The 25,338-nt window shown below is 39.2% G+C and overlaps 1 protein-coding gene across 14 annotated transcripts in view; it reads left to right on the top strand.

Moving 5' to 3' along the window:
* Positions 1-25,338, top strand: part of Dcaf6 (DDB1 and CUL4 associated factor 6) — a 101,229-nt gene that overhangs the window by 34,258 nt on the left and 41,633 nt on the right. For 6 of the 14 annotated variants that reach the window (XM_063272118.1, XM_006250195.5, XM_006250194.5 and 3 more), the window contains 5 exons: positions 2,154-2,368; positions 7,520-7,613; positions 9,327-9,446; positions 11,054-11,311; positions 21,582-21,755. In XM_063272118.1, the coding sequence (XP_063128188.1) occupies positions 2,154-2,368; positions 7,520-7,613; positions 9,327-9,446; positions 11,054-11,311; positions 21,582-21,755 (861 nt within the window). 14 annotated transcript variants of the gene reach the window in all.

Below are 25,338 nucleotides of genomic sequence, written 5' to 3'. Positions count from 1 at the left end.
AAGAAGTGGGTGCTGGCACAGCTCCGCTGATTGGAAGGCGAAGTTCTTAGGTACTGCAGGCTCTGGCAGTTTGCTGTGGTGCTGCTGTGTGCTTGTGAGGGGGAGTGTGTGTGTGCGTGCGTGCGTGCCTTGGTCTCTGCAGCCTCCGTGTTCTTGGCCTTTGGGTTGCTGCAGAGCGAGGTGTTAAATCCTTGGCAGTTCCCTGGGCCCTGTGCTCCACTGCGACCTCGGGTGCTGCTGTTGGGTGTATTAAGGAGAGCAGTGCTTGCCTTGCAGCTTCTGCTGCATTCTTAGTGACTGCCTTTTTGATGGAGGTGCTGGGGACTCCACTGAGGCAACCCGTGCTGAGAATCAAGCCCACATCCTCTGGGCTACCTAGCCATTATCTCTCCAGCCCTCTTGCATTCTTTAGAGAATATATTGTTGAAGATTTTAAGCACTAAGTCTGTTGAATGTACTGAGACTTCTTCCTAATCTAGTAATACTCTGTATGATTGAATCACTAATCTGAGAATATCTAAATTAAAATAACTGTTGCAACTGAGGAAAGCCTAGTAATTTTTTTTATTGGCACTGCAGCTCATGATATATGTACATATATCCCACGATCTTGGTGGTGGTTAACAGCCATTTGCAATTCCAATTCTAAGGGATCCAGTGCTCTCTTTCTCCTGGCCTTTGTGGGCAGTGCTCAGTGGACAGGGTTCATACTTGTGGCTAAAATACCCATAAACATAAAAATAAATTTTTAAAAAATCTCAAATTTTTATAAATGGTAAGAAAGGTCTCTGCCATAGGGAATGAGTTTCTACATTGCATGATGTTTTCATCTTCGGCCTAGCTTTGTGTTGAGTTGTATATATTATACCTCAAGCCTATTAATATTTTGAGCTATGTGTGAAGGGAGAGAAGTGATTTTAATATCCTGGCACCTATACATTATATTAATGAGGTTATTTTAAGGGGTTATGGTAATACATTTGTTCAAAAAATAGGTAATGGTTTCTAAAATCAGTGATTACATAGGTAAGTAGCCAGTAGGCAATCAAAATTTATTACCCTGTTCTGCCAAGTGTCAAGTTTCCTGTTACAGAAATGGTCGTAATTTGAATGAGAAGTTTGAAGATGATTTAGTGCAGAAATCAGGTATTAATAATGATATTTCAGCAAATCATGTAATCTGGGATTTTGAATTATATAAAGATTTTTTTCTTTGTTTAAATATGCTCTCTGTGTGTGTCCGCTTGACACACCTGGGAGGAGGGAATCTCCAATGATAATTATCTCAGTCAGATTGGCCTATTAGTATCTGTACTGGCTGGTTTTGTCTGTCAACTTGACACAAGCTGGATTTATCACAGAGAAAGGAGCCTCCCTTGGGGAAATACATCCATAAGACCCAGCTGTGAGGCATTTTCTCAAATGGTGTTCAAGGTGGGAGGACCCAGCCCATTGTGTGTGGTGCCGTTTCTGGGCTAGTGGTTTTGGGTTCTATAAGAAAGCAAGCTGAATAAGCCAGGGGAAGCAAGCCAGTAAGAAACATCCCTCCATGGCCTCTGCATGAGCTCCTGCTTCCTGACCTGCCTGAGTTCCAGTCCTGACTTCCTTTGGTGATGAACAGCAATGTGGAAGTGTAAGCTAAATAAACCCTTTCCTCCCCAACCTGCTTCTTGGTCAGGATGTTTGTGCAGGAAAGAAACCCTGACTAACACAGTATCCCTGTATGACATTTTCTTAATTGCTAATTGATGTAGGCCTTTGTGGGCTTGGGCTGTGTAAGGAAGGTAGCTGAGCAAGCCAGGGGTCAAAGGCAGTGAGCAGCTTTCCTCCGCAGCCCCTACTGTGCTCCTGTTTGAGTTCCTGCTCTGACTTCCCTCAGTGGTGGGTTGGGGTTGAGAGTATAAGCAAATTAAACCTTTCCGTCTCAAGTTGCTTTTGGTGTTTGTCATAGCAGTAGAACTGGAGCATGTATTATCTTTATACAGTTCTCTTTTCTTTGTTGTAAGTTCTTGACTATTTAAAAGGAAACCTTGAGGATACAGAGTGATTATTTGGATTTATATCGCTACATTATTACACATATCTCATAATTCAGTAAAAGGGTTTTTAATGTGTATAACAGTATTAATTTTGAATAAATTCCTGTTATTTAGGGAATTATGCAGGTCGAGGAACTACTGGAATGGTTGCTCGCTTTATCCCTTCTCATCTTAGTAATAAATCATGCAGAGTGACATCGCTGTGTTACAGTGAAGACGGTCAAGAGATTCTTGTCAGTTACTCTTCCGATTACATCTATCTTTTTGACCCCAAAGATGATACAGCACGAGAACTTAAAACTCCTTCTGCAGAGGAGAGGCGGGAAGAGGTAAGTTTACTCAAAACTAGATTCTTTCTTCGTGGTGAGAGGCCTGTAGTTCCCAAGAGAAGGCAGGATAGATGATCAGTTTAAGATGCTCTTGCTAAGTTTGAGGTCCTGAGCTAAAGAGGAGAGAGAGAGGGAGGGAGGGAGGGAGGGAGGGAGGGAGGGAGGGAGAGAGAGAGAGAGAGAGAGAGAGAAATAGAAAGTTAAAAATGTTCAAATAACTAAATAAATGCATTGATTTTCAGAGTTTCTGACTTAGGGAACATAGATTAGGCTAATAAACAGGGCTGTAGAAATGAAATGATCTAAGGTTTAAAAGATACATAATAGACAACATTTAACTTTGTAGATGCTTGGAGAAAAGTCAGTTAAGACAGTAGAACATGTGATGATAAATGTCTAGAATATTCAGTGCGTTGCTATACCGAGTGCCACTCTTATTGTTGACTGTTCATATGTAGGTAGGCAGCAGTTCCGTCATCTCCCACTTGTGCCTCTTTTTTCACGTTACTAGCATGTGACAATAGCCATAGGTTCATTCTATAATATATATATGAGAAAGTGGGAAAAAGTTTAAGAAGGTATTTATATAAAAGTGGGTGAAAGAATTGAATTACTCTGACCAAAGTATAAAAGTAGGAAGGTAGAAATAGTACACTTTCCACAGTGTACAGCCGTGGGAACTTGTTTAGTTTGTTACAGTTTTCCTAACGTGCCAGCCATGCTGACTGCTAAAAATGTTTATAGACATACTTTTAATTGTTATCGTATATGTCTAGTTGTTTTGTTTGTATGTTTGTCTCTGTATCATGTATGTGCTTATTGTATGCCAGAGGCCAGAAAAGCATATCTCACCCTCTGCTGGCCTCAAACTCAGAGATCTGCCTGCCTCTGCCTCCTGATTAAAGGCATGTGCCACCACTGCCCAGCAAATTAATTACTAGTTAGTACTGGTTTGGTATTAGCTAAATGTCTGCTAATGGGCTTATTATGTTGTTTGACTTGTGGTACTGGGGATTCGACCCAGAGTCTCACATGACAGGCGAGCGCTGTTAGACAACTGTCTCAACATTTTGTACATTTAAAGGAAGAGCAGTAGCAAATGTGTGATTCTTTTTTTTTTTTTCTCTCTCTTTTTTCTTTTTTTCTTTTTTTTTTTCCGGAGCTGGGGACCGAACCCAGGGCCTTGCGCTTGCTAGGCAAGTGCTCTCCCGCTGAGCTAAATCCCCAACCCCGCAAATGTGTGATTCTTAAGAGATGTAAACTAAATTCAGTCGTGTATAAACTGATGACACTACGTTCTTAGGTATGGTTGAGGGGAAGGTTTTTATTGTAGATATGAGGGGGGAGAGTTTAGCCAGAGGTATCTGGAAAAATTCTGAGCGGAGAGAGAAAGTAGTAACTGAATGTGGCCAGCAGATTGCACCGGGCCATGAAGAGAGTGAGGATAGGGAAAGTGAGAGGTGAGGACTAAGAGAGCAGACAGTGGGAGGGAGCATAGCCAACCTAGCTGGGTTATATGGAGAAATGAGAAGCTGGGATGGGGGAAGACCATGAGCTAGAGAAGTGTACAGTATGGGGTGAGTGGGAAAAGCCAATACCAGCATGGACTTTGGAAGTGAATAACAAGTACTTGTGATACTGAGGGAGCCTGGAGGCCATCATGAGCGCTGGATGCTAATAGGCACCACAGATAGACATTTGTCCCCTCTGCCAGTGGTAAGGAATTGGCTCCTGTGGTAGAGGGGAACAGGCTTCACAAGTTCCTGGGGAATGCTGGCTTTGTCTAACCTCCAGAATTTGGGCTTGACAGTTGTTATTATAAAATTAGCAAAAAATATCATCTTGTAGATGAATTTTAGGATGTTGACTGTGACAGTACGTTTATGTAAAGTAGAAAAATTATAAGCTATTTATGAGCTTTTTAGACTGGTTGAAAACGAGTTCTGCTATGTCATTTTGTTGCTGCTGTATAATTTCCCTTTGAGACTTGTAGGAGAGTACGGTTGCAGTCAGACTCTGTGCCTGAAAGATAATGAAAAATTTGGAAGTGTAACAGATGCTTTAAGTGGGCCAGCCAGTTTTGCCTTGGCCAAAGATGGATATGTCACCGGGGTGAATGCGGAGTCATTTTTATGGAGCTCTTTTCTTAGTATGCTTTGTTGAATTAACCAAATTAAGAACAATAATTTTAAAATCTGAATTATAAAAATAAATCATACTTATTATACTTGACCAAATAAGAGTTATGTATGTGTATGAAACTAAGGAGGTATCTTCTTAATTTCCATAATTTTTCATTTGGTAGTTTATGTTAAAACTTCATTTAAGCCAGCAAGTTCCTGGCATTCTCCTGTCTTTGACTCTCTTCCCCCGAGTGCTGGGGTTACAGATGTACCTTACTACGCCCACCTTTTTCCATAGATTTTAAGGATTTGAACTCAGGTCCTCATGCTCATACAGCAAACATTCTTACCACCAAGTTAATATTATGTGTTCACTAAGTAATTGTCACTATTGATACTCCACCATATTAATCAATGAAAGCATGCTAAGTGAAAAAAAAGACAGACAAAAAAAGCTACATATTGTATTATTCCATTGATATAAAAGAAAATACACATGTCTTTAAAGAAAGAAAGTAGATTCCTAGAATGCATATCATTAGATTTGGCAGCAAGAGCATTTACCTACAACCTGTTTGTCTCACTGGCCTCCACTAATGACCATTTACCACAATCTGTGAATTTGGCAAATGTTTATTCATTGGTGTACAAGTTCATTTTTATCAACTTGACACCAGTGTAGATATATCTGGAAAGAGAGAATTTCAATTAAAGAATTGCCTCCTCCAATTTGTCCTGTGGAATGTCTGTGGAGGCATTTTCTTGATTAATGACTGATGCGCAAAGGCCCAACACACTGTGGGCACTGTCACTTTTGGGCAGGTGCTCCTGGGTTGTATAAGAAAGCGAGTTGAACCCTGGAGACTAAAGCAGAAAGCCACATTCTTCCATGTGCTCTCTTTTGGTTCCTGCTTGAGTTCTTGCCCTGATTTCCCTTAATGATAGACTATGAGCTGTAAGGTGAAATAAACCCTTTCCTCTCCAAGTCGCTTTTAGCCATGTTTATCATAGCAGTAGAAAGCAAACTAGAACATTCGGTGACCTTGGCAGTGTGAGCCCTCAGGAAGCAGATTTTTTTGCATCAGTAGAAGAACTTTGAGCATGTTGTGAGAAGAAATGGATATAGGAACAGACCAGTGATTATTGACTCAGGGCATTTGAAGCCTGGAGAAGGCAATAGAAAGCACAGAGGGAGCACTGGGGCTTTGAGCATGGCTGTGACTCAACTTTGAGAATGACTGTGAGTTAGGAAGCTGCAAGGAGAAACAAATTCATAAAATTCAGGTGAGAAAATTCGTGTCCTTTCTACAGGGCTTTATTTTATGTTTTTTAAAGCCACACTTTGTATATTGTAGAACAAATTTGGGGAAAGAAATCATCCTTTCAAGTGGGTCAGTAGGACTAGTCTTGTCTAATTGTTATTGCTCTAATGGTGAATGGGATTAAAAAGAACACTGTTTTTACAGTCACTGCCAAGTAAATGACACATGTTGGATTATTTGGGGATATAAAAATGGTTCCTCAATACATGGGAGGTTAAATTCATGTTATTACAAAAACTAGAAAGGAATTCGGTTCGTATCTGCTTGCATTCCTAATGTAATCCTTTTGCACAGTCTATCCTTCGTCACCTAATGTAACCCTTTCTTGGTCTTCTTTCTAAATTTTTGAACTCTGCTACATTTCCATGTGTGTATACCAAACACAAACACATCTTTATTGTAGGCTAGGTTCACATATGAGGCACAACATGCAGGTTTTCCTTAGTTTCTGTTCTTGCTTGATCTTATACTTTCCAGGCCTCCTTTTTCCCCTCAGATGCCATGATTTCATTTTTCTTTACAGATGAAGTGTATTTCATTGTGTCTGTGTACCACATGTGCATTTTCTGTTCATTTGAATAGAGCAGTAGTAACCATGGGTGTGCAAGCCATCTCTGTGGAAGGCCATAAAGACCTTTGTGTATACATACACAACGCACGCACGCAAGCACTCACGCATACACTGACACTTACACACACACACACACACACACACACACTCCCCTCCCCCTTCCTGGGGTTAAACTGAACACATGTGTAGGGTGTGTGTGTGTGTGTGTGTATGTGTGTGTGTGTGTGTGTGTCCAGGAATTGTATAGCTGGGTCATATGATAGTTCTATTTTTTTTAAAGCAGGAGAAAAAGTTACTTGCTAAGAACATGGCAGAAAATGGAGAAAGTTTAAAGTAAGTGATGAATGAGTGGAATGGATACTGGGGAAACCTAGAGAAGTGTTCCAGAAAAGGTAAAAAGTGGTGTCATAGTTAGGTGTGTTATAGGTCAAAGTGATTGACTGACCTACTTTCAGCTGGACAGTGATTAGAAGTCATTATATGTTCATTCATTTCTTCTTCCTTTTCTCTTCTCTCCCTGTTCACAACTCCCCTCCCCCTTCCTGGGGTTAAACTGAAGCACATGCCCTAACACAGAACTGTATCTTATCTGGACAACCACCACCACCACCACCACCACCACTACCCCTCCCCTTCCTCTTCCTCTTTTTCTTTTTAATTTTGAGACAAGGTGCCAGTGAGTGGCTTAGGCTGTTGTTACTCATAGCTTAAGTGGGTCTTGAATTTATGATCCCTGCCTCACCTGGGATTGCAGACTGGCACTGTAAACCTAGCTTCCATGTACACAATTTCAAAGTTGTATTTGTGCTTTTCATGTTGAGGTAGTAAGTATGGACTGCAGCACCAGTGGATGTTTATCATCATGGGCACTGTGGAGACTGATAGAGCATTAGCAATGTTTCAATGTTTCGCTCTAACATCTCATTGCCATACTTGAAGGACAATTTGGGGATAGACATGCTCCACTAACGTCTGCTGTAAGAATTGAGGACAAGAGATTAACTTAGTGGTACAGTATTTACCTTGGATGCACAGGGTCCTGGATTCAGTTTCCATCACCAGAAAAAAAGCCAAGAGCAAACCCAATTCTTTTTGAGGCTCACATAGAATCTGTCTATGATTGATTACCTTTCAGTTACGACAGCCCCCAGTTAAGCGCTTGAGACTTCGTGGTGATTGGTCAGATACTGGTCCCAGGGCACGGCCAGAGAGTGAACGAGAACGAGATGGTAACTATACTTTGGTCAGCTTTTTGTGACATGTTGTATTTAAAGAGTTATTTATCTTGTCTGTATAATTGTTTTTGTCTGCATGTATACCGTGCTGTGCTTTGGGCTGTCATGGAGGTCAGAAGGGAAGCACTGGAATTATAGATGACTGTGAGCCACCTTGTGGATGCTGGGAATTAAACCTGTGTCCTTCTGAAGAGTAACCAGTGCTCTTAACCTCTGAGTCATCTCTCTCTACCCCTTGTTTCCATTATTTTCAATTGTAAATGATACTACCATGATATTTTGGTAAATTTGTGCAAGTACATCATAGGATAAATTCCTAGAAGTGGAATGGCTGAGTCACTGGATATGTATATATAACTTTTATATACATATACATACACAAGCATGTACACACACACACACACACACACACACACACACACACACATATAAAACTTTAAGGCGTTGGGGATTTAGCTCAGTGGTAGAGTGCTTGCCCTGCAAGCACAAGGCTCTGGGTTCGGTCCCCAGCTCCGAAAAAAAGAAAAGAAAAAAAAAACTTTAAATCAATTTACCTGAATATATTTTACTTAATCTATAACTAAAATTGTGTTCTAAATATTATTAGACCTTTTGTAATCAAAACAATATCCTAAGTATATTACCCTTTTTTGTTTTATAATATTCTTAAATATAAGGCTACACTATATAAAGGTAGCTTCCATGCCTGTAATCCCAGGCCTTTGAAGGCTGAGGCAGAAGGATTATTCTAAATTCAAGGATAGCCAGGACTACACAGTAAATCCAGACCAACCTAGACTATAGAATGAAGATACTGCCTCCAAAAAACAAACCAAATGAAAGAAGTATATAATTGTATATTAATTACATTTTTTATCTGACCTCACACTGTTTCACTTTTGAACTTGTGTCTTGCTGTGTACTCCTGACTCCTCTCATACTTGCTATCTAGTCCACCACTGCTTCCAAGACACAACTGCTTGTGCCACCAGTCACAACTCTCAAGCCTTCCTGTTTCCGCTACAGAGTGTTAAGTTTTCATACTTCCATTTCAAAATGCCCTTGATATCCCCAACACTGTAAGAACATAAGATGCTCTTAATATTTCCCGTGGTGTAACAAAATAAAATGCCCTTAAAGAGAAAAAAGCAAACAAAGCAAACAAATACATTTATTTGAACAAAGAAAAGGTGTAACATTGAAAAGACAAAATACATATTCTGTCAGCCAGTTGCAAATATCTGTGGCATACAGCTCTGAATGGACTTAATCCCATCAGATACCTAGGACTTCACAGTAACTAATAAGAACTGTTTTCGAGGAATTGAAGTAAAGACCCAAGGTTATTTGTTTGATAATGTAGTGTGAAAGCAAGCCTTTCCTTCAGTTTATTCCTCTTGGAGTTCATAAGCCCTCCCTTCCTTCTTAGGGCACATTTATGACTGTGAATAAACAGTGATGGAGCAGGGATGGGGGATAGAAAGTCACCTAAGGACAGCATAGATGGAGAGGGGGACTTCCTCCACACACATGGGTAGTCACATAATTACCATACAATGTGGTGGGGACTCTGATGACTTTTATCTGTTCATGTTAATTACTTAGGCAATTTGTTCTTTAATTTCTAGAATTTTAAAGATCTTCAGATCTAGGTTTCGTATAATCCTGACTTTGCTAAACTTACTGATGAAATTTATGTTGTAATAGGAGAGCAAAGTCCCAATGTGTCATTGATGCAGAGAATGTCGGATATGTTATCAAGGTGGTTTGAAGAAGCAAGTGAAGTTGCCCAGAGCAACAGAGGAAGAGGAAGACCGCGGCCCAGAGGTAATTGTCTTACTGGTTAGGTCACCAGAGAGCTGGCAAAACTGCTTATGGGAGATAGCTTTTTGCTTTTGTTCTTGGATTTTTTGTGTGTAGTTGGTCCGTGTGGTTTTTTACTTTAGGTATTTGCACTTCAAGACAGGATTTCTCTGTGTAGTTTGACTGTCCTTAGAACAACACTATAGACTAGTCTGGCCTTGAACTCAGAGATCTTCTGCCTTTACCTCCTGAGTTCTGGGATTAAAATTGTGCATCACAACACCCAGCTGGTAGATAGTTCTTGTTGATATTATCTACTGATAACTGAATTGCATGTTTGGGTTTTTTGGTTTTTTTGTTGTTGTTGTTGTTGTTTTTTGAGCTGAGGACTGAACCCAGGACCTTGCGCTTGCTAGGCAAGCACTCTACCACTGAGCTAAATCCCCAACCCCTCTGAATTGCGTTTTGTAACCAATGTAGTCCTATCTCTCTTCTGATTCCACTAGACCCAGCTATTTAACTTATTTCAAAACACAGGAAACAAACGATTGTCAATTTTAAGTCCATTTCCAAAACACTTTGAAAATTGGAAGTCTGCAAAAGTCTAAAGTGTGTGTGTGTGTGTGTGTGTGTGTGTGTGTGTGTGTAATTAGAAAAAGTAATTATTTAAAAATTTTTATTTATCTATTTGATATGTGTATGGTTTGAGTGTGTGGATGGCAAGGTCAGAAAACAACTTGGAGAAGTCAATTTTCAAACTCAGTCCAGCTTGTCAGCAGGGTTCCTTTCCTGTTTAACCATCATTCTGGCCCAAGATTGATTATTTTAACAAGAATGTGTCATTGATTCTTAGCCCTGTTGGTTAGACTATTTGATTAAATGGACCAGAGCACTAGTGGCAATAATTGATATACTGAGATACTGAGTGTCTTAGTTCGGGTTTGTATTGCTGTGATAACCAAAAGCAACCTGGGGAGGAAGAGGTTGATTTGGTTTACACTTCAGTATCACTGCTCATCCTTGAAGGAAGTCAGGACAAGAACTCAGACAGAGCAGCAACCTGAGGCAGGAGCTGATGCAGAGGCTACAGAGGAGTGCCGCTTGCCCTCCTCAGCTTTCTCAGCCTGCCTTCTTCTAGAACCCAGGACCACTGGCCCAAGGATGGCACCACCCACAATCATGGGCTGGGCCCTCTCCATCAATCACTAAGGAAGGAAATGCCTTAAAGCTGGCTTACGGAGGCATGTTCTCAATTGAAGTTCTCCCCTATTTTCAGACAACTCTAGTTGACATAAGACTTAACTAGAACACTGAAATTTTATGTTGGTGTGTGTTTTCAGAATATTTCTGTAGAGGTTTGTTTGTGTTTAATTTTTGCATTTGAAATTTGAGTTTAAGGCTGGGAAGATGTGTCAAGAGCGCTCACTGCTCTTGAAGATGAACAGAGTTCAGTTCCTAGAATCTACATGACTGTTCACTACTGTCAGTGACCCCAGTTCTGGAGATCCTGCATCCTCTTCTGCCCTCTGCAGGCACATACGTTCATGTCACCTACACACTCATGCATCTAATTTAAAAATGACTAGATCTTTTAGAAACTTGGGTTTGCTTTAGTGTGTGCTCTTTTGAAGGTGGAACAAATGAGCCAGATGTCTCAGCCCTTCCTACGGTGCCATCGAGCCCTAATTTGGAAGTGGGTGAAACTGCAATGGATGTAGATACGCCAGCTGCACTTCTTCAGCCTTCTACGTCCTCTACCGGGTCAGTTCAGGCTCAGGCGGCTGCAGCTGCCATAGAAAGCCCTCGTTCCACCTCTTTGCTGTCTTCTCCAGATAGTGAACCAAGGCAGCCTGTTGAGGCGTCTGGCCACCATACACATCATCAATCTGGTGAGGATGATATTCTTCAAGTAGGTTGTTTATGTGGTGATCTCTGACAGGGAACACCTTGTAGTCTGTTTTGAAACATTCTAAATTATAGTAATTTCTTGCTGGACTAAATAGTCAAAATTATTTTTAATATACAAGCATAACTTAAACACAAAATTCAAGTGTGTCCAATTTGCATGAATTTTTACAAATAGTGAATCTTTAATTTATGTAAGTTAATTTTATCTAAGGTAATAGCAGGTAGTATTTTGACATAGTTTTATACACTGGAAGTTATTTACAAACCATTATTAACCAAAATACTGTTTTAGATTTACTAGGTTTTATGTATGTATTAAAATGACAGGAAAATATATCTCATTATTTCCATTGTATTTATATTACCAATTTTTTCAAATTATTAAAGATTTTGAATATTAAAAATAGTGAATCTGCAGTGGTCCCTTCTCAAAAACATAGTATGTTTTAGCAGAAGAGTTATTTTCGTACAGTATATATGAAAAAGAATTATCTTACTACTTCTTTGTCTTTACGGTACTTAATGTTAGTAAAAAATATCAGTTCATAAATTCTGTTAACATATTTTCCTCTCAGTACAGTAATATCTCATGTTTTCCCACCCCAACTATAGAATATACTATTTACAATAATTTCAATAAATATATAGTTTACATGAAATTTTAACTATACATTTATAAATATTATAAAAATAATCATTTACTATTTTTAAGTTCTTTTAAGGAGGCATTTTACTTAATACAGAACAAAAATATTAGCGAGGGATATAGTTAGAAATAATGCTGGTCCCTAAAGTAAGACCTCTGGCAGTTTCCTCACAGCTTCACTTCCAAGTTGTCACTGATGCCAGATCCCGGGCAGTGGGGTATTTTAAATTAAGTACTGTTTTATCACTATCCTCCATTTTTTTTATAATTAATACTCACTTTCTATGGGAATAGAAGCCAGGGCTAGATGCATAACTCTTAACACTATGAACACTATGTATGTTTTATCAAAGCAGGAAGCTGAAGCCGAGTTAGAAAGCCAGCTCTTCCACATTTCCCATGGCATTCAGCTTGAGGAATAAGGAGCTGGAAGTAGACCAAAACTAGTAAATTAGTAAAGATAAGAAAATGTTTAAGTATTTTTTTTATTTTATGTGTCTGTTTTGCCTGCACATAGGCATTTGTGTGTGTGCCTGAGGAGGCCAGAAGAGGTATACCAGTTTCAAGCCCCCATGCAGGGGCTAGGATCTGAACCCAGGTCCTCTGTAGGGAGTAAGTGCTCCTGACTTCTGAGTCATCACTGTAGCCTCAAGATATATTTTTAAAGTGCTAGTGTTGTTGCAAACATTCTGACAGACTATAAGCAATTACCAGTTATTGGGAAACTTAGCTTAAAAAGACTCTGTAGCCTAGTTTTTAAGTTGTACTGAGTCTTAATTAGTCCCACTTGTTTCTTAAACACATTTGTGAGTTAAATATTTTCGGAGCCTTTTGAGAAATGTTTTCCCTAGCTGTGCTGTGCATTTTTTTTTTTTTTTTTTTTTGGTTCTTTTTTTTCGGAGCTGGGGACCGAACCCAGGGCCTTGCGCTTCCTAGGCAAGCGCTCTACCACTGAGCTAAATCCCCAACCCCTGTGCTGTGCATTTTTATACCACAGTTTAAACTGCTGAACTGCTTTTAGTTAAAAGTCTGATATACTAAGCTCTGAAGAATAGTTTTGTGATGGCCACATGATCATTGTTTGAATATTATTTGGTACCTTTGTCCATAAAAATTTCAAAGAAAGGAAATGTTTTTGGATGAGTAGATTGAGAATTTTGCTTAACTTTTTTAAGCTATGATTAGAATATATTCCTATGTCTAAAATTGTGCCAGTTCTGAGGAGAATGATTTGGTGTGAGGTATAAAATATGCTTATGGTTGTTTCTGCACTAGCCCTTCATATCCTATCATATCCATACATACCAACTGTAAGGATATAATGTTTTTGTTTTCTTTTTCTGATCCTTTTGTACTCACCAAAGCCTGTCCAAATCCAGATGGCTTAATAAACACTGGGAATTGTCCATTTTAAGAATGTAGTAGGTGGAACTGTCAGTCTGGAGTGGTAATGTCTGTTAACACTTTGTGTAAAGCTAGACATGTGGAAATGACTGTCTAGACTCATCTTGCCGTGGCTACCTCTCTATGCACATGTTTATGCCTTTCCTTTGTCATTTTAAGTAGTTGACAACAGACAGTGAGAATGAAAACTTGCTCCAGTCCTTCAGGGTCCGTAGTCTACCTGAATCTTCTGGTGGTGATGATGAAAGTCACACCACAAATTTCAGTGAACACTGTCTTTCTCTCAGTGCCTTTGCATGTTTATTACCCTTCATGGTTTTTAAAGTACTCTGGCTTGCCCTTCTGCCCTCCATAAGCTGCAAGCTTCCTCACAGCGAAGAACAAGAACATTTATTTCCTCCACCATTTCAGCTTCCTAATGCCCACATGTGAGTTGCCTGGAGACATGTGGCTCTCCTCTCACACTGGCTGGAACAGTTGGCGCTTACCTTTGCAGCTTCCCCAGGACTGACCCCCGTTCCCATGCCTTCCCAGCTTCACTTTTTTTTCCGCCGTCATTATTGCCTTTTCTGCTGAATTTTCCTTCTAATCTCAAACATACTGTTATTTCTGTCCTTAGACAGAAAGGCTTTCTCGTCCATGCTGCATTCGTCCAAATAAGGCAGCTCTACTTCTTCACCTCCTCATTTCTCTGCAACCCCATCTTCATACCCTCCCCATTTATTCATGGACCAACTCAAAGTTGCTTTTTGGCCTCCTTTTCCTGTAGAAATCTTGGCAGTCTCCAGTGAACTGCTTTATGCCAATCATGAAAACATTAACATTTGTGCTGCTCACATGTATGTGTCTCTGTGTCTGTCTGTCTGTGTGCGTGTGCACACATGCACTTGTACATACAGATCAGAGGCCACCTTTCATGAGTCTGCTCTGTCCTCCCACTATCTACATCCCAGAGATTGTTAAACTTGGTGGAAAATGCCCTTACTCACTGAGCCATCTCACCAGCCCTTACCAGTCCTTTTATGCTTTAACTTGCTTATTTAACTCATGAGTAATTTTGAATTCTTCGATTTCTTTGTATCCTAATCAATTCATCAGCAAATCTTTTTTGGTGTTGTTGTTGTTGTTTTGTTTTGTTTTTTTGGTTCTTTTTTTCGGAGCTGGGGACCGAACCCAGGGCCTTGCGCTTCCTAGGCAAGCGCTCTACCACTGAGCTAAATCCCCAACCCCTCATCAGCAAGTCTTATTGCCGCTATATCTAACCTATATTCCAGTTTTTCCATTTCAGTGTCACCCCTGACTTCTTAGTTGCTATCCACGCATTGCTCTTGTTCCTTTATAACTGAGTCTCCAAAGGAGGCCACAACGAGCATTTAAAGTCTTTACTTAGCTTCTACAACTTGGCTGTTCATACCACTCTTTGATAGTCGTATTTAGAAATAGAGCTGCAAAGGAAAACACTTCACCTTCTCACCTGAGACCTGAGACCTGAGACCAGGGAACTGACCCTTGCAGTTCTAGTTTTTTTCACTCTGACCTTTTTATCCCCAGATCATCATCATGTTCTAGGAGTGCTGACTTCTTCTTAGTTCCTTCGCTGCGCCAAAACTTTCTTTGGTTTTAACTCTTAAGTCCTTACTGACTTTTTATTAGGAAGTTGCTCTTTAGCCTAAGTATTTCCTGAGGGTGGTTCCATAATGATTTTAGAGTCCTCTTTTTTCCCCATTTTCCTTAAAAAATTGCATTAAAAAAAAAAGAGACCTTCTTGTTCATTTCATAAAAATACCTATTAATCTTTATGTTTTTTATTTTGATTAATTTGTTTGTGACTTACTTATTTTTACTAGCCTGTGCTCTTACAAAGATAGGGCATTCATTGCCTATTGAGTCTGCAATCAAAATGTCTTTTTCCTCTCCACCAATAGTTTGTCTCTAAAGCTGTAGCATGAATATTAAGAACATCAAGTCATTTTTAAGGTGGTATATGTTTATATTTTAGTCTTTAGACTTTTAGCCCCGTTTCATTAACTGTTTTGTAGGGAAGGACTTAAGCGTTGAATTGAATCCTCCTATCTGAGCATCTGGAGCTCTGGGATCACCTGTGTAGCACACTCTCCCTGGCCAGTAACTGATGGCCATTACCATATGTTTGGTCATATGGGGGAAGTGTTTTGAGATAGCATCTCATGCCCAGGCTAGTTTTGAACTCTGGATTCTCCTGCCTTTGCTCCCAAGCTGAAATGATAGCCGTGCATCACTACCCTACAAGCTCTACAGTTAACCACACGTAGGAGACGTGGCGTGCTTAGATTTCCAGTCTGTCATTTGGGGTCCACATTTTGCTGTGCAATTATATAGATAACTTTTTGCTTTGTTATAATAATATTTTAAGATAATCTTACAAAAAATATGTTTCTGAAATCTCTTTGTAAGTATAGTTTTTTTTTTTTTTTCTTTTTCTTTTTCTTTTTTTCGGAGCTGGGGACCGAACCCAGGGCCTTGCGTTTGCCAGGCAAGCGCTCTACCACTGAGCTAAATCCCCATCCCCCCTTTGTAAGTATAAATGGATAAACCAGGACAGCTAGAATCCTGGCAGGATAAAATTCCAAAGGAGGCACAGTGAAGGATGATGTGAGATCCCTGGTGCAACAGTGTCTCTGGAGCTCACTGAAATGGGCTGTGGGCTTCAAAGCAGAATTAGAAGACTATCTAAAAGTCAAGTGGACTTTTACATCACTGGGAGACTTTTCCTTCTGTTGTTGCTTCTTCATCTCTTGTATTCTTGAATTTTATTTTAGTTGCTACACCAGACTACTGAAAATCCTTTCCTGTGTTTGTAGTTCAGACATTGTGATTCTATACACATTCTTCTATGACTATTCATCAAGACTTTTTTTTAAAAAAATACATTTATAGAATTACATTTTAGAAAAATAACAATTATGACTTTGTGTCAAATTAAGTAGAATATGATTATGAGTTTACATTTTAAAGTTTTTCAGTTTAAGTACAGAACATTACAGTCTCTCAGATGCTTGAACATCTCTTTACCAAGATATCCTTACTGTGTTTCCTAGGCTAGACTTGGGTATGGTTTCATCTGCTGCATAATTTGTAAATATTTTCTGTGTTAGAAAGCTTAGGGTGAGAGAGTATTGTTAGTTTATTTTCTTCCTTTGAATTTACTTGGAACCCATTTAAAACTATGATTAGAGAATGTGGTAACTTTAGATTGAATGGTGACTTCGGTGCATGCAACATTTAGTTTATTTAGTTTGGAGTAGAGGCTCGCTGAGACTAGAGTCACTTCCAGGAACTTTAAATTTCTAATTCAATAGGTTGCTGAGACTGCAAGAATTCCATTACCAGAAGATGTGTAGCTAGTAAGGCCTGTATGTGGATTCTTTTTTTTTTTTTTTTTTCCAGAGCTGAGGACTGAACCCAGGGCCTTGTGCTTGCTAGGCAAGTGCTTTACCACTGAGCTAAATCCCCAACCCCCTGTATGTGGATTCTTACACATAACTACTTATATTCACAATTTCAGACTATGTGTAATCATTACACTAAATTTAGCTCTGTAGAGACATTACTAGTGAACTAAATATAGCCATACAGTATAGTAAAGCAAAATTTCACAGCCTAAATAATAGCTATATGTAGTTGCTTAAAATAGGATCATGCCAGACCCAAGATAGGAAAAAGTTAGAACTGGGAGAAAAATTGAGAGCAAACGTATACAGTTCCATTGAGTTAGATAAGAGCATAATTCATCGTTCAGAAGGCCCGTGTCTTCTAAAGGTATGGTGTGAAGCAATAACCAAGTGGCCCTTTCTTGGCTAGGTGTTTTAACTTTTCTCCTATGTTAATGACATTAAGCCTATTAGGGAGGAAGCCTTTGAGAAGAAAATGAGACTAGGGTTAGTAGTTTTGTACGTGAGAGTCCCTGTAGCAGTTCTTAGTGGTTTATTGAGTGTTTAGTTGTAAACATTTAAACCAAAATATTTATTATATTATCCTTCTGTTTGGATTTATGTTAAAAACTAATCTCCAAACATTTATATGCATTTATAAATTATATAGTTACATGTGTAAGAGAACATGTGAGTCTGCATGCTTCTGCTGTAGCACTCCAAGCTAGTAAGGAGTGCTACCATTTGTCTGCTGAGGACTTTTAATTAAGTACTTACTTAGCCTTGGGATAACTTTTTCCCTTTGTAAATTAATATATAATCATATTTCTGGGTGCTAAAAACATTATTACACTGACTAAAATATGGAACATGGAATACTTTTTGAAAGCCATTTTATAAAGTATTTGTCAGTGCATAGTGTCCTCCTTGGTACTGGTAGATTTTCTAGGAATAACTAACATTAGGAGGCTATTAATGATACTTGAACTGTTCACAATCTCTTTTATTGAAAATAGGGGTTTTGTTTGTTTGTTTTTTGAACAATATATCCTGATTTGGGTTTCTTCTCAGTCTACTCCTCCTAGTTCTTCCCCACCCGCCCTTTCATCCAGATGTATCTATCACCTTTCTGTTAGAAAATAAACAGGCATCTATGGGATAATAACACAATAAAATATAATAAGATAAAACTAAAACAAGCAAATTGGAATAGCGCAAAAACAACAAACCACAGGAAAAGAACCCAAAAAAAGGCATAAGAAACAGATACAGATACAAAGACCCACTTGTTGGCACACTCAGGAATCACATGAAGATGCAAAATTGGAAGCCATGATATGTACACAAAAGACTTGTAATGTAAAAAATAAAAACAACAAAAGAAGATAGAATTAAAAAGGGAAAAAGCCCTGACACCAGCACTGTGAGAGAATCGCCAACGATGCCCTTGGCTTCATTTTATGTTGGCCATCCACATAAAATGCAGGCTACCTTTTTTTTTTTTTTTCTTTTCTATTTTTCGGAGCTGGGGACCGAACCCAGGGCCTTGCGCTTGCCAGGTAAGCACTGTACCACTGAGCTAAATCCCCAACCCCGCAGGCTACTCTTAAAGAGTACTTTGTTTCCCCAGTGAGAATCTTGGAGAAACTAAATTTTCATTTGCAAGTGGTTTATCAGTTGAGAGAGCTTCTGGGTTAGGACGAGGCATGTGTATACTTTTCACTTTAGCCCTAGATCCCCATTGGATGCAGGCCTGTGCAGGCCCTTCTGTGCCTGCTGCCTTGGCCTCTGGAGTTCATTCCTGTTTTGTTTAGGAGGCCTTGTTTCTTCGGTGTTCTCTACCTTCCCTGGGTCTACTCTTCCTGCCTCCTCTTCCATAGATTTTTCCTGAGCCCTCAGAGGAAGGATTTGATGGCGACATCCTGTTTAGGGCTGAGTGTTCTGAGGTCTCTCACTCTCTGTATAGTGTCTGGCTGTGGCTCTCTGTGTTTGTTCCCATCTGCTGCAGGAGGAAGCTTCTCCGAGGATGGCTGAGTGTCACTGACCTATGAGTGTGGCAGAACGCCACTAGGAGCCATTTGTTACTATGTTGCTTTAGTAGACTCATTATTGGGTTTTACCCCTAGGTCCTTGGGCTCTCCAGTTTCAGGCTCTGGGACAGCCAAGCAGCATGGCTATGGATTCCATCTCCGGGCGTGGACATTAAATCAAGGGTGATTGTTTGGTTTCTCCTTCCAACTTTGTGCCACCATTACATTAGCGTACTTTGCAGGCAGGACACCACTGTAAATTGAAGAGTTTTTAGCTGGGTTGGTATTGTTTCTCCTTCAGAACCATTCTGAGCCCCTTCTAGTAACAAGAACACTGTCCGGTGAGGGCAAGGCTCTAAATAGGTGCCAGCTTGACGTCTCTGTGCTCAGTGAGTTGTGTGGGTATTGTCAGCAATAGCGCCTTACCATCAGTCAGTGGAGAGCAACCTATAGTCTTTGCAACAGTGTTTATTCAACTACTCAACTAGATGGAACCTAATCCCAGTCCTGGAAACTGCATTTGTTGACAAGATGTCCAGTTGAGGCTCTGTCTCCTCTGTTTTGGTAGTTTTGTTTAGATTAAACCATACGTGTATGTATATGTTTTAGGAAACTTCTACCATATTATTTTTCCATGCAGCCACTCAAATAGCCCTTAATTGTAGCTGTCTCTCTCCATATCCACCTCCCTTACTCCCATCTTCTGTCTCTATTCCCTCTTGATTGTCCCATTTTAATCCCCTTTATCTATAACTGCGTTCTACTTGCCTTTCCTGGGGAGATCTCTTTGTTCCTTCTAGGCCCTTACTTTATATCTAATCTCCGTGGTTCTGTTGATTGTAGCTCACACATCATTGACTTACAGTAAGCATCCACATATAAGAAAATGTGTACCTACTTAGTATTTGTCCTTTTTGGGTCTGGGTTATCTCACTCATGATGAATTGTTCATTTACTCTTAATTAGCTGGTTGAAGACAATTCTTTATAACCAGAGGCCACATTAATAAGAAGTTAATGACACTAGCATGCTTGATTCCCCAAATAACAAAATTTGCATGAGAGGCTGAAATGCAATGTGCTGCAAGTGTCACTGAGAGGAATTATGTGTGCTTCCATTACCAGTCTAGGTCTGGCTCGCATTAGTACATTCATGACAGCTTCATCAGTTTTGCCGTTCACAATGCAAAAGCCAGCTGCCAGGTCTCAGCCAGTGTCCTTGTCAGGAGTGTATCAGAACAGCCAACACACAGGCTCCTTCCATCCTCTGTGGGCACACTTTCCCACTTTACGCGTAGCACTTCAGTCAGGTGTGCCTGCCCTGTCCTGGCTTCTGATGGGTTTTGTTTTTGTTTTTGTTTGCTTTCTCTTAAACACTGAAGTTCCCCTGAGCTCAGTTCTTACCTATCATCAGGAGCCTTGAAGTGTCATCCAAGTTTCCGTTAGGAATCCTTGGCACTTACGTTCAGTCTCTGGTTAATTTCCCCACTTGGATGGGTATTAGCTCTTTCCAGAGTGAATCTATTTTTCTTTCCTGTAGCAAATAGTAGATAAAGGATGCTGCCTTTACCTCTCCTGTCTCCCGTTGCCCCTGAGCATTTCCCTTGCCCTCTCCTCCTGAACAGCTCCTCATAGTAGCCAAGCATCTTACTTCCTCATGTCCTTGAGGCCATGGTCAAGTAGCATCTTAGAAGGCTTTTCTAAGGACTGTTCGCAAAACAGCACGCTCTCCCTTTCATCTGCCCTGCAAGCCCTGTACTGGTTTAATGTAGCAGTTGCCCCAGGGCACACATGTACATACAGAGATATGTGTGTATGTGCGGGTATTTTCCCTCAGAATTTAAACTCCATAGGGTAAGGATTATTTTGCTCCATGTTTTGTTGTCCTCGAAGCCTCATATGTAAGATGTATACAGCTACCTCTCCGCAGAACTTTGTGTAATGTTCCTTTTCACCTGGATCATTTCCACAGAAAAGATTAAGAAAATATTGCATAAATCTTTTTGAGCTAAAATAGAAAAGGTAGATGTCAATTCTAACACAAAAACATTTTTAAGGGTATGACATACAACTACATTCTTAAAAATTCTAATGAATTCTAATAATTATTTTTAAATACATAACTTTACTTGTTTATTGAAATTTAATTGTTACTTGACTGAAATTAGTAAAGTAACTTATTTTTGTTTAGATTATTTAAATTAATATTTTGTAGCTATTATTTCTGTGTTATTTTTCTGTACAAAGAGAAGAAAAATGGTGACTAACTGAATGTTTAATTTAGAATCTTAATGGATAAATGTGTAGGGCAGTGATTAAATATGTGCATAGGCCCTGTATTCAATCCGCAGTACCATAATATAAAGAACTATAAAATGAAAGTTAAAATAGTGTTTTGCGGGGTTGGGGATTTAACTCAGTGGTAGAGCGCTTGCCTAGCAAGCGCAAGGCCCTGGGTTCGGTCCCCAGCTCCAAAAAAAAAAAAAAAAAAAATAGTGTTTTGCTTATACAGTATTTTATTTTCATTAATTTGGTTACTTAACTATTTATAGAAATCATGTGTCTAATTCGTGGTAATTAAGGAGAAACGTGGTTGTATGTGTATAGTCTGTCTCATAATTTAGTAACTTTTTATCAGTAATTTATTTTAGTATTTCTCTTTAAACCATGTCTTATTTAATTTTTCCCCTTTTAAGTGTATAATCAACTTTATACTATTTTTTGTCATGTTACTCTCTCCTTTCTTTTCCTATCTGTGTCAGAATTTTTAAGGGGGCCTGAGATAGCTTTGCTCCGTAAGCGTCTGCAGCAACTGAGGCTTAAGAAGGCTGAGCAGCAGAGGCAGCAGGAGCTAGCACAGGCCCAGCATCAGCCTTCCACTTCTGCTTCCGATCAGTCTCCTCATGAGGGCTCTTCACGGGACCCTCAAGCTTCAGGTTATTGATGTCAAGTGTGCTTAAGCAGCATCTACAGTTGCTTTCTAATCCTGCTCTGTGCAGTCCAGAGTTTCCCCACGCGTTCAAATGGGAAGCTAATGTGCTTGTGGCTTTTCTTCCCTTCCTGGCAACAGAGTGGTGTTCAGTGTCTACCGCAGAGGGAGGGGCGGGTTGACAGGAGCGTTTCCCAGAGGTGCAAATATACAACGGTCCTTTATTTTACTGGAAAACTATTAGAAAATGGCAGGTGTTTATTTTAAAGTTGTTGAACTACTTTCTAATAAATCAATTGAATTTCATGCCTGCTTTAATCTTTTTGTAGAAATTTCCTGTGTGCCAAAATGAACCTACGCTTATAGCCCCCTGGCTTTCCCTTGTCTAGGTGTGTATGTAGTTAACCAGTGTTTTACATAGACCTAGTAAATCTTTAGCCACACTAGCTTGCTCACTCGTCATTTCCTTCTCCTATTTGCTTTTTCAATATTTTTATTCATCACTGCTATAATTAACTTTGTAAGGCAGCAAAAGTAGTTTATGATCTGTTTCCTGTTCTTGTGCTTTCAAATTCTGATACTATATATAGTGACAGTCAGTGCCATTTAGGATATATTAACACTCTAATTCTCTTAGTATTTCTTGAGCATAATGAGATACAGCATAAAATAGTTTATCAAGTGAAATAATAAGTACTATATATCTTATTATGTGAGGATTATAGTAGCTGTTAAATGTTCCTCATGGAAGAAACATGTGCCTAGTTCTCACGCTAATGTGTTTAGAATACTTGATATATTATTTTGCTTTATGACCCTAAGGAGTAATGAGTTTGCATGTTAGTCCCCTTGAAAACTCGAATTTAACTGCTTGTAATTAATATGTAGGATTTATGAGTAGAATTAGTCAACCTTTGCTTTAAAATACCGATTCCTGCAATGGTAACCATAACATATTTGTAAATAATAATGTGGTAAAATCTAATAAATTCAAGAGTGAAATATACCAATGTATTTGGAACAAATTAGGGGCTTGATATGTTATTATTCCATGATATATTAATAGAAAGAAAGTCAGGCAAAAATGCCTCTGATTTCTTTTCCTTGTGGGGAAATCTTTTCTTATATTTGAAACTAGAAATTAACAAGAAAATTTGATCAGATTACAAAGTGACATAATTGGTTGGGGATTTAGCTCAGTGGTAGAGCGCTTGCCTAGCAAGCACAAGGCCCTGGGTTCGGTCCCCAGCTCCAGAAAAAAAAAAAGTGACATAATTAAAACATTTTACTGTGAATTTATACTATGTATAGTACTGTGGCTCAAATATTTTTAAAGCAAAAGAAGTCATGAAACACAAAAACCAATAAAAATGAAAATAATGTCTTGATATATGTAATGTCTTTTTAGTTTTATTGGTCTCGTGTGCCTGTGCACACACACATACGTGCAGGCATGCCAGGAGCACGCATGTGAGAGTCAGATGGAAACTATGAGAGTCAGCTCTCTCTCCTCTGTGTAAATTCTGAGAATTGAACTCAGTGTGTTAGGCTTGGAGGCAATCACCTTTACCTGCTGGGCCATCTTGCCAGCACCTTATAGACATAGATATTTTTAAGACACCAAAATTCATCAGTAACAAGCCAAGTATTAAAGTGAATTTTGATAGAAAGCAAAACTATATGAGAAAGAAAGTATACATTGTAACAATTAGAAAAGTAAATTGAGGCTTATTTACCTTTCATATAAAGTTCCAAAAGTTTGAAAATTGAAGCAGGTTCTTTTTTGAGTAAAAAATGTTGAGTGGTGCTAGGCATGATGGTGCACACCTTTAATTCCAGCACGCAGGAGGCAGAGGCAGAGGCAGAGGCAAAGGCAGGTGGATCTTTGTAAGTTCAAGGCCAGCCTGGTCTACATAGTAAGTTCCAGGCAAACCAGGGCCACACAGTGATACCCTGACACAGGGAAAAAAAAAGTGTGTGTATATATATTTATATATTTCACTATATATATATATATATATATATATATATAGATAGATAGATAGATAGATAGTGAAATAATAGGATGAAATATAGGAAATACATAAAATAAACATAAATAAAAATTTTCTAAAAACCCCTATACTTAACAATTACATGTAATTTCGTGTGAGTAATAACAGTAATTCATCTATTTTTTCTCATAGTAGATGTTACTACTCTCAGGATAGAAAGTACCAAGATTAGCTTTACTCTTTGTTTTCTGAGATCAGTGCTTAGGGGCACTGTGAGTGGTCCAGCATTTGACATACAAGCATAGGCTTTGCTATATTACAGCCTCTAACAATCCTAGGCTGTCCCAAACCCCAGCCTAGGTTGTTTTCCCCTATTCTGAGAAGGTCAGGAAAGCACCAAGGTCTTTTCCTCACATGTGGTGTGTTTCCAGGTGAGCCTTAAGACTTGTGTTCTGTAGAACCTAAAGTCCTTGTGAAACTGTCTAAAGCAGAGGAACTGTAGTGGCTCTGTGTGTGCCACCCGTGCCTGTGGTGGATCAAGTGTGCTTTCCTTATGCAGCAGCAGGAAACTGCTGTGAAGATGTTGAACGCCCAAGCTTAGAGTCAGAAAGTGAGGTAAACATGACGCTTTTAAAAGTCACAAAACCAAAGCTTGTTCTATTTTGACAAAGGTACCAAAATTAGTATATTTGATTTTAGTTTGTTAGTTTCTTAAATACAAAAAGTATATATTTTGTGCCTATCAATAAATTTTGAGGGGCCAGGAATGGCTCAATGGATAAAGGAGCTGGACATGGAAGCCTGGTAACCCGAGTTTAATTCCTCGATCCAACTGTGGGAAGGAAGGAGAGAGCAAACTCCTGAAACTGCCCTCCGACCTTCTGTATGGTATGGTGTATGTGCCCGTACTTACACAGGCTTTACACATAATAATAATGTTATGATACTACCAACGAAAGGTACTTCCATTGTCCTTCCTCTTATTTAAGTTTCCGAGATATAAAATGTTCAAAAGATACATGGATTAGAATCAATATATTGAAAAAGTATAGAGTTTCTGAATTATTTCATTGTTTGATAGATGTTTTATTCTCTTTTCTAAATATGGAACCCAGAAGTCTGTGAAAGGCGAAGTGTAGGATGAGTCAACAATATCTGGTTTATATATGAAAGCTGAGAGCAAGTCTCTTTGCAGAGATAATAATCTACAATCAATTTTAGTAGGATTGGATGGGAAGGAGCCAGACAGTACTTACTGATAACATCTTTTCTTTTCCTCCCCTACCTCCCTCACCTTATGACTACATGAGCTTGGACAATTCATTGGCTGTTGTCTGAGTTTCCCAGTTACCAGTTTACTGAGGTAGTGTAGCCTACCCCATGTAAGATGGCGTAGAGATAGGATAGACAATGTGTACATGCAGTTTTTATATTTGTGAGAGAGAACCATCTTACTGACATATTTAGGTAGTTAGCCTACCCTGCTTAATGGAGATGCACAGAGATGGGATAGATAAGTATATAGTCCTTAATACTTGAGAGAATAACATCTGATTTATAGTATAGCTTACTTCTTCAGAATGTCTTCGTATCAAG

The sequence above is a fragment of the Rattus norvegicus genome, chromosome 13, assembly GCF_036323735.1.
Source record: "Rattus norvegicus strain BN/NHsdMcwi chromosome 13, GRCr8, whole genome shotgun sequence".
In the NCBI taxonomy this organism is placed as follows: Eukaryota; Metazoa; Chordata; class Mammalia; order Rodentia; family Muridae; genus Rattus; species Rattus norvegicus.
The sequence above is the reverse complement of the archived record's forward strand: the minus strand, read 5'-3'. Positions and strand labels throughout refer to the sequence as shown.